Below are 16,800 nucleotides of genomic sequence, written 5' to 3'. Positions count from 1 at the left end.
ATATATATATCTTATATATTAGTATTTATATACAAGTATATATATCTTTAATATAATACTTTATATACTATTTTGCATCAATGCAAATATATTTTCAAATTTCCTATAACATGACATTTATAAGCTAATGTCAGAGGTTTATTTGTTGTTTTTTGTTTTCTTTTTTGAGCATATCACCATCCAACTTATAACATCATGCATTTCTTCTAACGAATTCAACCATACTCAAAAACTTAATGTCAGACCAGACCAACATCTTTGTTTTAAAGGGCAAGTAGGAGTTACACCCATTTCAGAGTTAAAACAATAAAAGCTAATTCCCAACTTTCTAGAGTTAAGGCTTTGTGAAACTAAAACCTGAATCCCTTTATATTCAATCTAGAAGTTTATCTGATCTATAATATCCTGTAGACTTTAGGCATTTCCTTGCGGTGCTGATAATATTAGATATTAGTTCATCATATTAGCATCACAAAAGATAGACAAAAGAACAAAAGTCAGAAAGAAGGTCAAAGAAAAATCCATATGCTAAGTTAATGATTCTGCAATGTAAAATGCTGATCTTAAGATATGCTCATACAATTACATCATGAACATGCATAAGATGACAGCAATCTTGGTTATGTCAAGCAAGAAAAAGATCAACCACAAATTGGCAAGCATATGTGACTCAAACCCCATAAAATAAGCAGGTCTGATATAGGTGTGCTAGAATGAAGTTTAACTGAAGAAGCACAAAAATTAGAAATCAGGAAACCAAGTAATTTTCCCAATTAATATTTTCACATGTATACATTTGGCCATGCATGACTTTATGTTGACTTTCATTTTGATCTATATTGTTCCTACCAGAGAATTGTGGCAAATAACTTGATAACTTGAAAATATAGGAACTCACTATAGAAATGCATCACCAAAAAAGTTATAATAGAATACATAGTAATATATTATTGTATGAGAAGCTGGGTTCTATTTTCCTCAGAGTTACAGGCTTATCCTCTGACCTCATATAAATAATGCCTTTGTGCATTATAGCAAAACATACAGAGAGAATTTGGGATTGTTAAAAAGTCCACTATACATTCAACTTTGAATTTCTCCAGGAGTCAGTAGAGAGCTCAACACTGCAAAACCCAAGAGACATCATTATTCAGTATAAATAATCACTTTGAGTTGAATGAGCGCATGTGATCTATACCTTGTCTCATTTCTTAAGAAAGTAGAACAGATGAGGTGAATACACCTGTTGCACAACAATCCTGCCAACTGTAACTCCCAAATCCTCAACTTAGTCCCTCAAAGTTCACAGGCACTTCTAGAGGGAGAAAACCTCAGCAGCTCCCAGAAAGTATATCCCTTCTTGTAAGCTACCTGGGAATCTGAGCTTTTCATAGACATTGGACATGCACTGAGTGACTCCTTTTTGTCAGAATCTCATCTATCAGCATACTTTGTCTGGGCACCTGTGTCTGAAGTTTTGGGTTCCCCTAAAATGCTACTATATGCATTTCTCATTCTCTTGGAAGTGGTGCTTAACAAGAATAGCTGCGGGGCGCCTGGGTGGCGCAGTCGGTTAAGCGTCCGACTTCAGCCAGGTCACGATCTCGCGGTCCGGGAGTTCGAGCCCCGCGTCGGGCTCTGGGCTGATGGCTCGGAGCCTGGAGCCTGTTTCCGATTCTGTGTTTCCCTCTCTCTCTGCCCCTCCCCCGTTCATGCTCTGTCTCTCTCTGTCCCAAAAATAAATAAAAACGTGGAAAAAAAAATTAAAAAAAAAAAAGAATAGCTGCAATGGGAAATGTTGAAAGTGTTTCTAGCCAAACCCCTTATCACCCACCAATGACCAGAATATAATCCATCTCTGATTTTATTACTTTATGTTTTTCAACCACACATTTATAATTTCTCCAGTAGTGGTTGGCCTTACCACTAAAATCCCTTGTTTCATACCTGCCTCCTTCAAACTTGTCTCCTCTTCCATAAACCAATTTCTGATATGCTTGATTTACAGTATGGCTATTCTTATCTGATTAATTCAGTGAGTAAATATTTATCTGAGGACCTGTAGGTACTAAGCTAAACTCTCAGATGGAATGGTAAAGTAGATGAGACACCAGCCTTTGAATGACTGATAGCACATTTGAGGTAAGACAAGAGTGACTTTAAAATGTAGTAAGTGCTGAGGAACCTGGGTGGCTGAGTCTGTTAAGTGCCTAACTTGGGCTCAGTTCATGATCTCATAGTTTATGAGTTCGAGTCCCTCATCGGGCTCTGTGCTGACAACGTGGAGCCTGAAGCCTGCTTAGTATTCTGTATCTCTCTCCCTCTATCTGCACCTCCTCTCTCTCTCTCTCTCTCTCTCTCTCTCTCTCCCTCTGTCACACAAGAATAAATAAATATTAAAAAAAATTAAAGTGTATACATGCTAAATTGAGGTATGTACATGATCCAGAAATTCCACTTCTGGGTACGTATCTCAAGTAAATCAGTATCGGAAGGAGGTATCTTCACCCCCATGTTCATTGCAGCATTATCCACAAGAGCCAAGATACACAAACACCCCAACATTAACCAATAAATGAATCAAAAAAGAAAACATGAGATGTATCTCTATCTGTATCTATATCTACATCTATATCATTTTTATCTATATCATATATGTATATCTATCATCTATATCTATCTCTCTATGTACACACATACACACAATAGAGTATTATGTAGCTAAAAAAATTTTAAATCTTTCCATTTGCAACAACATGGGTGAATCTGGGCAGGGGGGGTATTATGCCAGGTGAAAAAGAGCTAAATAAAGACAAATACCACACAATCTCAATTATGTATGGAATCTTGAAAAAGGTCTATGTCATAAAAACAGAGAACAAGAATGGTAGTTGCCAGGGGCTGGAAGGTGGTGGAAATGGGAAGATGTTGGTCAAAGTGTAGACTCTCAGTTATAACATCATTAAGTTCTGAAGATCTACTGCATGTCATGGTAACGATGGTTCATAATTTTGTGTTTTATACATGAATCTTGCAAGGAGAGTGGATCTTGGGTGGTTTTATCACTACAAGAAAGGTATCTAAATGAAGTGATAGATGTATTAGTTAACTTGATTGTAGTAATAATCATTGTATAATGTATATGTATATCAAGTCATCATACTATACAGCTTTAGTGCTTAAATTTTATTTATCAATTATACCGCAATAAAGCTAGGAGAGAAAAATATATATATGCAGAGAGGCTATTACCAATAATAAATAGAGTACTTAGCCCCATCTGAGAGAATTAGAGAAGATTCCTGAATGAGATCACACCAAAACTAGCCTTCAACATAGAAGAAGCAACAAGGAGGTATCCTATCAAAGAAGTATAGCAGGGAAAAGTGGAACAGGGAAAAGAAGGTTCCAGGCAGAGAGAGGTTTGTGAACACAGGTAAGAACTAGCACTGTGTGTACACACAACCATGTGCTCATGAACAGAGAATGTAAGTGGTTCCGAATTAGTAGATGCAATGAGGTAGCAAGGCATGGAGAGTTATCCAAGCTAAGGACCTTTGACTTCATGTTATTGATAATGACAAGGCTTTGAAGGATCTAGTGGTATTTCTAGATTGATATTGGAAAACAATTGGCTTATGATAGTCAGGTGAGGTCAGGTCCATGGGGTCTGAAAGCACTAAGTAGAATAAAGATGTAATCTAGCAAAGTTGCCTGAGTCAGGGAGAAACAGGTAGTGTCAGTTCTAATCTCATTCCAGACCTCTGTTTCTATGTTTCCCCTACCTAACTAGACCAGGTTTTATGATCCTGCATGAGTTTTAAAAAATGGAGTTCAGTACTTTGAGGTTTATCTTTGTGTCACCCCGTAGTTACAAAAGCTTTGATACAGACCTTCACTTGTATCCTTGACCAGGTTCACTACCTTGGTAATATATCTGGGGTATAAGTCCCTTATTACTGAGGGTTCTGCCCTGTGTAAGCCAGCTTTTATCCCATGGACTCTGTTCTTCTCTGAGCCTCAACCTTGTGACTAATTCTCTATATAAGCTGACACACCTCCCTGTGACACCTACCTGCCTACCTGCAGGGCCCACTCAGAGTTGCTGACCTGTTATTTTCCCTTTACTGTGCTCTGTCCCTTTTTTCTGGTGTAACATGTTGGACCTGCCTTGGCTCACCTACTAAGAAAGCTTCATGAAAACTTGACACACAAGAAATAACCTGTGTACTTGTGGCAGGACTTACTATGCAGAGCACCCACCATGCCAGGGGACTGTCTATATCTATGTCCAGTTCCTCTTAGTGACCACATCAGCCCCATCATTAGCCCAAAGTAAATTCTGTACAAATTAGAAAATAAATTCTACCATCATCAAAGAATTTTAAGTGCAAACTATAGTAAGTACAATGTGTAGAGCCTGGACTACAGTCTCACTGTACAGTCATCCTAGTCAAGGTCTCTAAGAGGGACTTTAACTAGGTAGAAAGTTATAAGTAACAATAATAAGGTAGTAGGATTAAGGAACCCAAACGAAGTACTGGGGAAAAGAGTTAATAATTCAAATAAGAAATCTGAGTAACAGAGAGAGAGCCAGACGCAAAAAGGAAAAAGGAAAAAAAAAACTTAAAGAAAAAAAGTTACATGTACAGGACTGCCTTTTTGAATATGATAAGACAGATGCTGAAAGCGAACAAAGAAAGCCTATGTGGTTAAGACAGTGAACATAGAAACAGTAATGCAATTACTGAAAAATTCTTCCTTGACCAGCACTAGCTGCATGATTATCCATAGAAGGCTCAGCTGTGACTTGATTTGGAGGGATTAGAAGGAGAAAAGAGGAGACGGACAAGAGGGGAGAGGAGGAGAAGGAATGAGAGACAGGAATAGAAACAAGGGAAGAGAAGCATAGAAAAAGGAAGAGATAGAGAGGAGGCAAGTAGAATGGAGGGGGAGGATCAGGAGGGGAGAAGAAAAAGAAAGGGAAAGACACTTCTAGCATAATTTTAAACAGCATATCCTATGATAGCATGAAAACCAAAAAGGTAACTTCAGTGCTCCTATGGAATAAAGATCTCTGAAGGAGAATTACGAGGCATGAATTCTAGTTCAAAAAGTCACTCAAATCTTTAGGCAACCAACTACATTTTTCTTTTTCTTTTCTGTATTTTTTTAGTAGGCTCTAAACCCAACATGGGGCTTGAAATCACAAATCCTACTTCAAGAGCCACATGTTCTATTGACTAAGCTAGCCAGGCACCCCTAAATATTTTTCTTCTCACCTAAATCATTTTAAAATGACACAGTGGACTACATAATCTCCAGGCCTTTCCTACTCTAGATTTCTACAAGTTTATCCTATGGTACTTCACAAAATCTGAAGCAATGTGTTTTCTTTCATGAAGGTTAATGACTAATTAACTTGAGATGATGTTGTGATTACAAGTGACTACAAAAAAGTGTTCACTCACCCTGTACTCCTGAAAAGAAATTCAACTATATTCTAAGATACATGTAACTTTAAAGTGAAAAAAAAGTGATACAAACATAAATGACCATCCTTGATCATAAAAATAAAAACAAAACGCTCATTTTATCGAATTTTCTAATGTTGTAGAGGTTATTTCCTACTCTGAATATAATGATAATAATCTTATTAAGAGGTTATATTTTATGCCTTTTCATAACTTATAAAGCATTCCAATACATAGTACCTCATTTGATCATCATAAAAATAGGTTGTGTAGTAGGCCAAGCAATTGTCAATTATTCTCATTTAATAGCTCAAACTATTTCAAACTATTTTGACCTAGGTCTTCTGACTACGTGTTAAGCATTGTGAACTTATGACATCCTTGACAAAATCTTTACCTATGAAACAAAGACTTGATCCTACGTTTTAGCTAAAGATTGGTCACCGTGTAAAGTTTAGATGAATGTCACAAACATGTAACCACGATCTTATATTTATGTATAGGCAGTGTAAGTGCACATAATTAAGCCTGTTTGAATACATTATCACTGAAGATATTTCCCTTGCCTGAATATTATGTTTTCTCTAAGAGATAGTACTGCAAAAGAAAATACTAGAACTGCTTTGAGTCTTGCCTAATGTAAATGAAAGTGAGAATACAAGACAATCATCTTTAAGAAGCCAAACTGTAATGCCGTTTCAATAGATATTATGTAAATTGGATCCATATTAAAATAAAGTCACTCCATTTTCCATGACATTGTAGTTATGAGATCGTGTGTTAAAGAAATGAATCTATGATGATCTCATTCTTCTCTCCCAATTGAATTTGTACATCTTTGCTGTTGACATATTTTCTAAGCCATACAACATGACTTTAATTTTTTACTACATATCTATTAAGTATTGCCTCAAAAATGGTTTGTAAAAGAGACTCTTCAACAAGTAAAGCAGTGGTTCTCAACTCTGTGTACATATCGGAATCATTTTTAAAAATTACCTATGCCAGGCTGTACCCCAAACTAACTAAATATAAATTTCTGGAAGTAGAGAATATGTGGCTTCAATATTTTTTTGAAGGTTTCCAGTTGATTGTCATGTGCAGCCATGGTTGTGAGCCATGGAAAGCAGTACTTCTCCAAGTTTAAGGTATTTATGAATCATTTGGGGATCTTCTTAAAATACAGATTCTGACTTATTAGGCTTGGGATAGACCTGAGATTTTGGATTTTAACAAACGACTATGTGATACCTAAAATGCTCATCTGCAGAACAGACTTGTATTAGCAAGAGTCAGTGGTTCTCAAAGTGTGGCCCAGTCCTGAAGCATTAGCATCAAGATCTTAGACCCTACCAGAGACCTACTAAATCAGAAACTCCAAAGGTAGAAAGCAAGTAATCTGTGTTATAACAAGCACTCCTGGTACACATTCTGATACACCTTCAAGTGTGAGAAACACAGGTCTGAGCAAAAGAGCTCCCTAAAGCCAGAATAATGGGCTGAATGTGGTTGGAAATGACTAATATTTTTATGCTTACATAAGAGTTTACAATCAAACAAACGTTCCTACTTTACCACATCTGAGCTTCTTAAAACAACAGTACATGGGATGCAGGGCTGGTTCAACATTCGCAAATCAATCAACATGATACATCACATTAACAAAAAAAAAGAGAAGAACCATATGATCCTGTCAATCGATGCAGAAAAGGCCTTCGACAAAATCCAGCACCCTTTCTTAATAAAAACCCTTGAGAAAGTCGGGATAGAAGGAACATACTTAAAGATCATAAAAGCCATTTATGAAAAGCCCACAGCTAACATCATCCTCAACGGGGAAAAACTGAAAGCTTTTTCCCTGAGATCAGGAACACGACAAGGATGCCCACTCTCACCGCTGCTGTTTAACATAGTGCTGGAAGTTCTAGCATCAGCAATCAGACAACAAAAGGAAATCAAAGGCATCAAAATTGGCAAAGATGAAGTCAAGCTTTCGCTTTTTGCAGATGACATGATATTATACATGGAAAATCCGATAGACTCCACCAAAAGTCTGCTAGAACTGATACAGGAATTCAGCAAAGTTGCAGGATACAAAATCAATGTACAGAAATCAGTTGCATTCTTATACACTAACAATGAAGCAACAGAAAGACAAATAAAGAAACTGATTCCATTCACAATTGCACCAAGAAGCATAAAATACCTAGGAATAAATCTAACCAAAGATGTAAAGGATCTGTATGCTGAAAATTATAGAAAGCTTATGAAGGAAATTGAAGAAGATTTAAAGAAATGGAAAGACATTCCCTGCTCATGGATTGGAAAAATAAATATTGTCAAAAGGTCAATACTACCCAAAGCTATCTACACATTCAATGCAATCCCAATCAAAATTGCACCAGCATTCTTCTTGAAACTAGAACAAGCAATCCTAAAATTCATATGGAACCACAAAAGGCCCCGAATAGCCAAAGGAATTTTGAAGAAGAAGACCAAAGCAGGAGGCATCACAATCCCAGACTTTAGCCTCTACTACAAAGCTGTCATCATCAAGACAGCATGGTATTGGCACCAAAACAGACACATAGACCAATGGAATAGAATAGAAACCCCAGAACTAGACCCACAAACGTATGGCCAACTCATCTTTGACAAAGCAGGAAAGAACATCCAATGGAAAAAAGACAGCCTCTTTAACAAATGGTGCTGGGAGAACTGGACAGCAACATGCAGAAGGTTGAAACTAGACCACTTTCTCACACCATTCACAAAAATAAACTCAAAATGGATAAAGGACCTAAATGTGAGACAGGAAACCATCAAAACCTTAGAGGAGAAAGCAGGAAAAGACCTCTCTGACCTCAGCCGTAGCAATCTCTTACTGGACACATCCCCAAAGGCAAGGGAATTAAAAGCAAAAGTGAATTACTGGGACCTTATGAAGATAAAAAGCTTCTGCACAGCCAAGGAAACAACCAACAAAACTAAAAGGCAACCAACGGAATGGGAAAAGATATTCGCAAATGACATATCGGACAAAGGGCTAGTATCCAAAATCTATAAAGAGCTCACCAAACTCCACACCCGAAAAACAAATAACCCAGTGAAGAAATGGGCAGAAAACATGAATAGACACTTCTCTAAAGAAGACATCCGGATGGCCAACAGGCACATGAAAAGATGTTCAGCGTCGCTCCTTATCAGGGAAATACAAATCAAAACCACACTCAGGTATCACCTCACGCCAGTCAGAGTGGCCAAAATGAACAAATCCGGAGACTATAGATGCTGGAGAGGATGTGGAGAAACGGGAACCCTCTTGCACTGTTGGTGGGAATGCAAATTGGTGCAGCCTCTCTGGAAAGCAGTGTGGAGGTTCCTCAGAAAATTAAAAATAGACCTACCCTATGACCCAGCAATAGCACTGCTAGGAATTTATCCAAGGGATACAGGAGCGCTGATGCATAGGGCCACGTGTACCCCAATGTTCATAGCAGCACTCTCAACAATAGCCAAATTATGGAAAGAGCCTAAATGTCCATCAACTGATGAATGGATAAAGAAATTGTGGTTTATATACACAATGGAATATTACGTGGCAATGAGAAAAAATGAAATATGGCCTTTCGTAGCAACGTGGATGGAACTGGAGAGTGTGATGCTAAGTGAAATAAGCCATACAGAGAAAGACAGATACCATATGGTTTCACTCTTATGTGGATCCTGAGAAACTTCACAGGAACCCATGGGGGAGGGGAAGGAAAAAAAAAAAAAAGAGGTTAGAATGGGAGAGAGCCAAAGCATAAGAGACTTAAAAACTGAGAACAAACTGAGGGTTGATGGGGGGTGGGAGGGAGGAGAGGGTGGGTGATGGGTATTGAGGAGGGCACCTTTTGGGATGAGCACTGGGTGTTGTATGGAAACCAATTTGTCAATAAATTTCATAAAAAAAAAAAAAAAAAAAAAAGAAATAAGTATAAGTAAATTTAAAAAAAAACAAAAACAAAAAAAAAAAAACAACAGTACAGTACCTAGAGTAACTAAAATAGGCAGTTTCAGCATTTTATAAATGAAACTGAAGCTCAGATATTTAAGGGATTTGTTCAAAGTCATGAAGCATGCAAGGATGGATCCAAAATTAGAGTCCAGGTCTTCTGAGTCTTATACACTAATGAGCAGGACATTCTGAAAACAGGGCAAACGGCTGTAAGCCATAAGTAATGCCCTAAAGAGAAGTGCTGGGGCTGACAGCAAGGGGGACCAGCACACATTTAGGTAATGTCCTATCCCATGAGTCACAGATTTCTGTACCTGGAATTTTCAAAGATTACAGCAAAATATGTACTTATTCTCTTTTTGCCTGAGTTTGCTGTTATGTATAAGCAGCTTTAAGAAACACAACTGTTTAACCCTCATCAACTTATTTAGTGGAAGAGTCAGAAACCTTTGGTTGTTCACTGCACAACTCTACAAATAATTTATTCAAAGACAGATGACATAGAACAGAAAAAACACCTTAATATGTGGGGTTTATGTGAATACATACTTACATGCTTCATACTTATAGAAACACAAATTATCACAATTTGCATTTGTCACATGACACTTAGCTACTTTGTTCCTCTGTCCATAAGTAACAACAAATAATATAATTTACTGGTATATCAACATTAATAAATGTATCTAATATGCCATATTCCTAGACAATATGTAGTGTGCTATACTATATTATTTACCAAATATATTCGATAAAGGATTTAATGAGCAATGAAGGGTTCTTAAAGTATCAGTAAGAACCAATAAATTTTGATTACCTTTAGTAAGTTAGCCACAGAGAAAGAAAACTTCAAAATTGTCACAAGTTTTCCCAAAACACCTATGCCCACAAAGTTTCTTTTCAAATAGTGAATTTCAAGTGATAGAAAAATCACATATTGTCTCAGGAGTATGTTTGAGTGTTGATACTTTCTTTGTGAATGTAGGCGTTCCAGATGCCTTATAGAAGAGAAGCCATTTTTCCCTTGAAATTTGCACAAAAGTTTCACATTGAACGGTCAAATAATTATATCTTTTGTGTTGTATCCTCTTTTTCCCCTAGTACAGAAACAAATAATGAAATAAAGACCAAGAATTTTGAAAAATTAAAAATTAATTAATTAAACTTAGATATTTGGTTTCTTGCAGTTAACATTTATTAGGCACATTTAATTTAAATGGGGAAAATGTCATCACCATGAAAAGCATTATAATATCTTGCAAACACCAAACAGGGTCAGAATTATGAAATAAATAAAACTGTAATACCTCAAATTTGAAATGATTACAATCACAATCGTTTGAAACCTTTGCATTTCATCATATATACTTTTATGCAATATGTCCAAAATATGTATTTTTATGTAATTTTCACAGTTATCTTGTGAATAGATATATTGGGATCAAATATTTTATTATCTTTCTAAACATATGCTACTGTTACTAAAAGTATGCAACTTTAAAGGCTAGATTAGAACACTTTCTATTTCCATTTTTCCTTTGGCTTATCAGGAGAGCTGCATGGTTTCAACCTACCAAGATTAACCTGGGAGAGAATCTCTATAGGAGCCTGTGTGCAAGGGTAGAAAGTTAGAAAAAACAGTGCTAGAAACTTGTCCAGTAATTGATGAACTCTTACACTTGTTGGGGGTGACAGTGGGGCAGATGGACTCTGTTCAGAAAAATACCTGAGATGTTCTCACAAGTCCCATGGGTATGTCTTACACATTACTGTGCAGACAAATAATGCAGTTTCTGGTTCAATATCTAGGAAGGAACTGAATGTGCTGTTGCTGCCACCACTGATCTGCGGATACTTTGATTCTATTCCTTTAAGATAAAAGAGGGTGTGTGGTTTCTTTCAGCTCTTAAAGGATCTCATAAAGGACCTCATGAATCTAGACTCTCATCTGGGAAAAAATAAGGTTAGGCAGGTCTATGTGAGAATATAGCTCTTTCCACCTAGTTTTGTCACCTTCATTCTATAGTTTTTTATTGTGTTTTTTTTAAGTGATAGAAATTACAGAGCAAGACCCCCAAGACTAGCATACATCTCCTATTTTGTATAATTATACAAAAAATGAACATCAATTCCCCAAAGAGACACTGTTTTTTTTTTTTTTTTCATGGAAGTAAGGCAGTAAAGGTAAATGTTTTAGGGACAAGAAGCCAAACTCCTGTCACTGGACCACCAGAATTACAAACCTTCCTTGTGTCCTATTGCCATTTCAGATTATTCAGGGCCACATATTCACTGAGAGAGGTTTTTTTTTGTTCTGTTCTGTTTTGTTTTTTCTCCTTGCCTTTTCGGTTTCTCAGTGCCAAACATCTACTGTGGCTTCCAATGAATCAAGTTCTCCTTCCTCTCCTCCCCTAAAAGCTCATGCTCCCAGTAAAATGTCACAAATAAAGTAGAAGCAAGCCTTTCCCAGGCTAGACTTGTAAACAGAACGCAAGAAAACCATTCTTCACCAGGAAACTGACCCACAAAGCTTACTGGGCTCAGTTAAAGAGATTGAGAAGAAGGTCACCTAAGAAAACAAAGGAAACTCTCTTCATAGTTACTTCTGATAGAGCTCCACCAACCCAGAAATAAAAGGTTTGTCCAAGGCAAAAGAAAGAAAAAAGAGGGCATATTAGGTGAGGTCTGGAAAAGCAATTGACTCTCACAGGTGACTTCTCTGCATGCTCTGTTTGTCTATCTTCTCTTTCCCAGTGAATAACTGTTTCTATATTTATTCTCATTTCTCACCACCCCATTTCCAATGCTATAATGTCTACTAAAGTGTAATACTTAAAACTCCATTTCTTTTAATCCACAGACACACAGAAACACATCGGTATCGTATGTAGATATTTAGGTAGTAAGATGTCTCTCAAAAACACAGACTTCTATGCCTAGGCTTATATGAAAATATAAGAATATCTTTTTACTTCTGAATTAACATTTACATGTTTACTCTTTGATAACTATAGTTTAACTGTAGTTAACTATAGATAACTATAGATAACTCGTTGATAACTATAGTTTAAGATATAGGTGATGCTGACTTAACAAAGTTCATGGACATTTAAGTAAAAACTTAGACATCCAGGATATTCACTTTTCCCATATTCAGTCTTATAATCAGCAAAAGCAAATCCTTCAGGGGATAGCACAAATTTATATAGAATGCTTCCCTGGTAAAGAGTCAATGACGTTAGGGAGTATCAACGTTAGCAGTTGAGATGGCATGCTTATATGTTTGCAAAAAACATCTTCTGCATCATGTCCAAATCCCTTTGCAAACAGATAAATTACTCTATAAATCTTATTACTCCATGTGGATAAATCACACAGGCAGGTTTGCAGGGCTGGAAAGCTGGTAGGGAAAATCTGCTTTGGATTGTAGGATCTCTGGGATTCATAATCATCCAATGCTCAGGAAACGAAGAAAGCAGCACTCACACATTAGGATTTTCTTAGTTTTTACAATCTGCAGCAACACACACACACACACACACACACACACACACACAACACACACACACAACACATACACATTCCTCTATAACAAGGCTGGAGATCCCAAAGCAGGACACTGTGACAGCCAACCAAATTTATTTCTGAGAAATGGAAAGAAAACTTTGCTGCTCTAGGCAGCTCTGCTGGAGAACTGCTCCCTGATGCCCCAGGGTTTATGCACTATCAGCTCCTTGCACACAGATTATAGGTTTATTTTCTATTGTGTACTGGTTTTTATTGCCACAACAAGCAATATTAACTGTATGGACAGACTGACACTGGGGCATTTCATTTGGACAAAATGAGATTTTAAAGGGTCTCCAAGGAAAACGTTTTTGTTTGTCTTCTTTCTTTCTTTCTTTCTTTCTTTCTTTCTTAAAAGAAATTTAAGAAAGCTAGGAAAAAGGACAAGGGGTATGTGCAGGGGGTAGAGGAGGGGCAGAGAGAACAGAAACATAGGAGAAGAAGCTTGATGCTTTTTTAGAAATAGAATGATGGCTAGGCTCCATTTGAGTGTCTCTAGCTTGCTGTCCCTTATAGGGGTCAAACTCCCAAGGACTGGGACTCTTCCTTTCCAAATTTCAATCCTAAATTATATTTCAGACTTTGGCACAGCTGCACAGATAGGACTGGAAGGTCAACAATCAATCTGAAATACCCATTTTACACCAGGTTAATTCCTGCCTAACCTTTGTGCTTCATACTCCAATTCTTAAATATCAGCAATTTGGCAAGTTCCTTTTTCTTTTTCTTTTTCTTCTCTTCATTCATGTGTTGATTTCTATCCACATTCCAGAAAAGGCTCAGTAACCAACCAAAGTTCTAATATTGATTTATTGCTCTCGGTGTCAATAAGAAGATCCTTACAGAAAGTCTCCAGTCCAGACTACTGCTGGGGCAGAGGGAGAGCCTTGCTGTGCATATTCTACCTCTCTCTCTCTCTCTCTCTCTGTCTTCACACACCACACACACACACACACACACACAGAACACAGCACAGAGAATGCAGTACTGTGTACCACTCTGTAAGAGCCATAATTCAACAACTCCTCTTTCCTGGTTAAAGAACCCCAACAAAACTCTTAAGTGCAAAGCATCTAAAATTGCAAAAGCAAGAACACTGCCCAAGCGTCACTAACACCATAGGCGAAGTTAGGCTCTCTTGGTAAGAGAACTGAGGTCCCGAAAAACCAAACACATTTAAGCAACATTGCTGGTCCTTGACGGGAAGCAGAATTCCTCTGAAATTTGTTGGCAGATACCTGGGCCACGCAGTAAAAGGCGCGTGTGCATGCACATGCACACTCACACACACACACACACACACACACACACGCAAGCCTGCAGCATCAGAAGCTGGAGTTGAAACACACACACACACACACACACACACACACACACACACACTCCCGCGCGCGCACACAGCCTAAAAGTTGCCCGAAAGCCCTACCTGAGGATGGCCGTGTCCCCCTGCCTCACGGTGATGTTGTCCGTGCCTCGGTTAAAATCCACGCTGCGAACAGGCAGTCCTGTGGGAAGAAGGCAGAGCAATCTCAGTAGGACCAGCGGCAACTGTTTCCGATCAGGCTGAACTCTGCCGACCATGGTGGCCACGCCGAGGTGCAGGTCCCCGCGTACTCTGGAGGGTGTGTGCGTGCTGCTCACGCCGAGGGGGCTTTACAAACAGGGGGCTTTCATCAACGGCCAGGGCGGAACGGGCTTGGCCAGTCTGAGCTCCTCGCCACTTTCCCTCTCTCTTTGCCTGGCTCAGGGTGTCCTCCCTCTAAGACTTAACAAAGCCCTCGTAAAACCCCAGCGAAAGGGGGAAAAGTCAAAGGAACAAAATTTAAAAGGAGAGAGTGCAAATATAAACCCCTCCAGGAAAGATGAGGAGAAAGCCGCCCAAGGAAGTGCTCTTCTCGGGCCTGCCCGAGGCTAGATGCTCCTTTGCCAGCGTCTGAGCTGAGCTCCTGCCCTCCCTAACCCACTTTCCCAGGCGGGCGGGCGAGGGAGCCGGCACCCAGCCTGCCAGCGAGTGTAAAGAAACCCACACAGCGGCGGCAGCAGCCCGGAGTCTCCCTCCACCCCCCACCCTCCCTTTCCTGTTTCTCCCTCCAGTCCCTCCCCTCTGCTCGCACCTCCCCCGCCCCCCGCGGATTTCAACAGCCCCTCCACGTCATCCCCTCCGCCCTCCCTCCGGCCTGGCCCCTCGCTTTGCACAACTGCCCCCTTCAGCAGCAGCCAGCCTCGGTGAAAGCCCGATGCGCCTTTAGGTTGTCAGGACAACAGCTCCATCTGAGGCCTGGCTGATTTCCTTAAGAAGAGGGAATGGAGCTTGGATGTACTGTGCTAGAGAAAGGGGAGAAGGAGAGGGAGTCAGGCTGTGAAAGCACGGGAGGAAGAGTGTGGGAAAGAACAGGGAAACGGGAGAGATGGACGGAAAAGGAGCCCGGGAAAGAGAAGGCAAGCAGAAGGCAAGCCTTGACAGACAAGGGAGTGAGGCAGAGAGGGATAAGAAAGCACGGGGAGTGGAGGGGGACCTGTGCCCAAAGATGAGATGGGCAATGTAAAACAGAGGAGGAACTTGCCAGGGGAGGCAAAGATTAGAAGCCAAAGTTGGTTTCAAAACTTAATGTTCCTGGCCACTGGCTTCTTATGCTCACATATTTTCCATTCTTTCCTCTCTCCTGCACTTTCTCTTACACGATTAAAAAGGTTTATTTTCTCTCCTTCCTTTACCCCCCTCCCCTTCTTGGAGCCCCCTTATGAAAGATGGATTGGAGACAATGCTGGTATTGAGTGGTCTGGAGTGTGAATGCCTGGTTTGTCTTTTCCAAGTGCCAGCCTCAGCAGCTGATCCCCAATCCCTAAATCAACCTCACTCTCCAGGAAACCCTCACTCAGTCCCACGCATGACAAATGGTACTAAGGATTACTGTCTAGATGTCATGCTGCTCTTGTTACCTGGCTTGCTACAGGCACCTGCTTCTCAAAATGTTCATATGTAGGGAAAGAGATTTGTATATCAGAGAGCTTGTCATTTGCAGACCACACTGAGGCTACGGACAACACTCCTATGAATGGCAGACAGGTTACCATCATTTGTCATTCCTTCCACTCAGGGAGTCAAGCCAAGTGATAAGGACCTTAGGGGCTAACACTGTTAGTCACTCATGTGACACCCTCAAACTGTTAGCTATCTCCCTCAGTGCTGATGCTGAGGATAAAAGATAGGAGTGGACCAGCCAAGGACTTTTTCTTTTTCTTTTCTTTTCTTTTCTTTTCTTTTCTATTTAAATTTTATTTATTTGAATCATTAAGTCATTCACATGATGCAAAAATCGAGCTGTAGAAAATACTGCAGAGCCAACTGTGGTTACCTTTCCTACTCCTGTCTTTAGGGTACCATTTCTCCTGTGTGAAAGCAACAAGTATTTCCAGATTCTTACACATCTTTCTCTACATATTCCAGGTATATTAAGTATATATACACACATATAAGTCCACCTTCTTAGCTACACAAAGGATTAGATAAGGGCATGGGGTGGATGCAAGAATATGTTATGAATTCTTATCAAGTCGCACCAGAGTACTAGCCTTAACGAGGCACTTACCGGGCTGACACCTGCCTTGTACCTCCAGAATTCAAGGAATTAATCTGCTGAATTTTATCACTTTGAAAGGTAGACACACTCTAACAGATTATGTGAGGAAAGTAAGGAAAATTTTGTGTTTTTTGAGTGTTTCCTACTACAATGGTGCCTAGGTAATAAGGCAGTGATG

General features: G+C 39.2%; 1 protein-coding gene across 2 annotated transcripts in view; it reads right to left on the bottom strand.

The window, feature by feature from the left end:
• Positions 1-14,783, bottom strand: part of LSAMP (limbic system associated membrane protein) — a 665,273-nt gene extending 650,490 nt beyond the window's left edge. For both annotated transcript variants that reach the window (XM_047876541.1, XM_047876542.1), the window contains exon 1: positions 14,468-14,783. In XM_047876541.1, the coding sequence (XP_047732497.1) occupies positions 14,468-14,622 (155 nt within the window). In that variant the 5' untranslated portion in view covers positions 14,623-14,783. The remainder of the gene's footprint in view (positions 1-14,467) is intronic.
• Between the last annotated feature and the right edge of the window lie 2,017 nt (positions 14,784-16,800).

This window comes from Prionailurus viverrinus, chromosome C2 (genome assembly GCF_022837055.1).
Source record: "Prionailurus viverrinus isolate Anna chromosome C2, UM_Priviv_1.0, whole genome shotgun sequence".
NCBI lineage: Eukaryota > Metazoa > Chordata > Mammalia > Carnivora > Felidae > Prionailurus > Prionailurus viverrinus.
The sequence above is the reverse complement of the archived record's forward strand: the minus strand, read 5'-3'. Positions and strand labels throughout refer to the sequence as shown.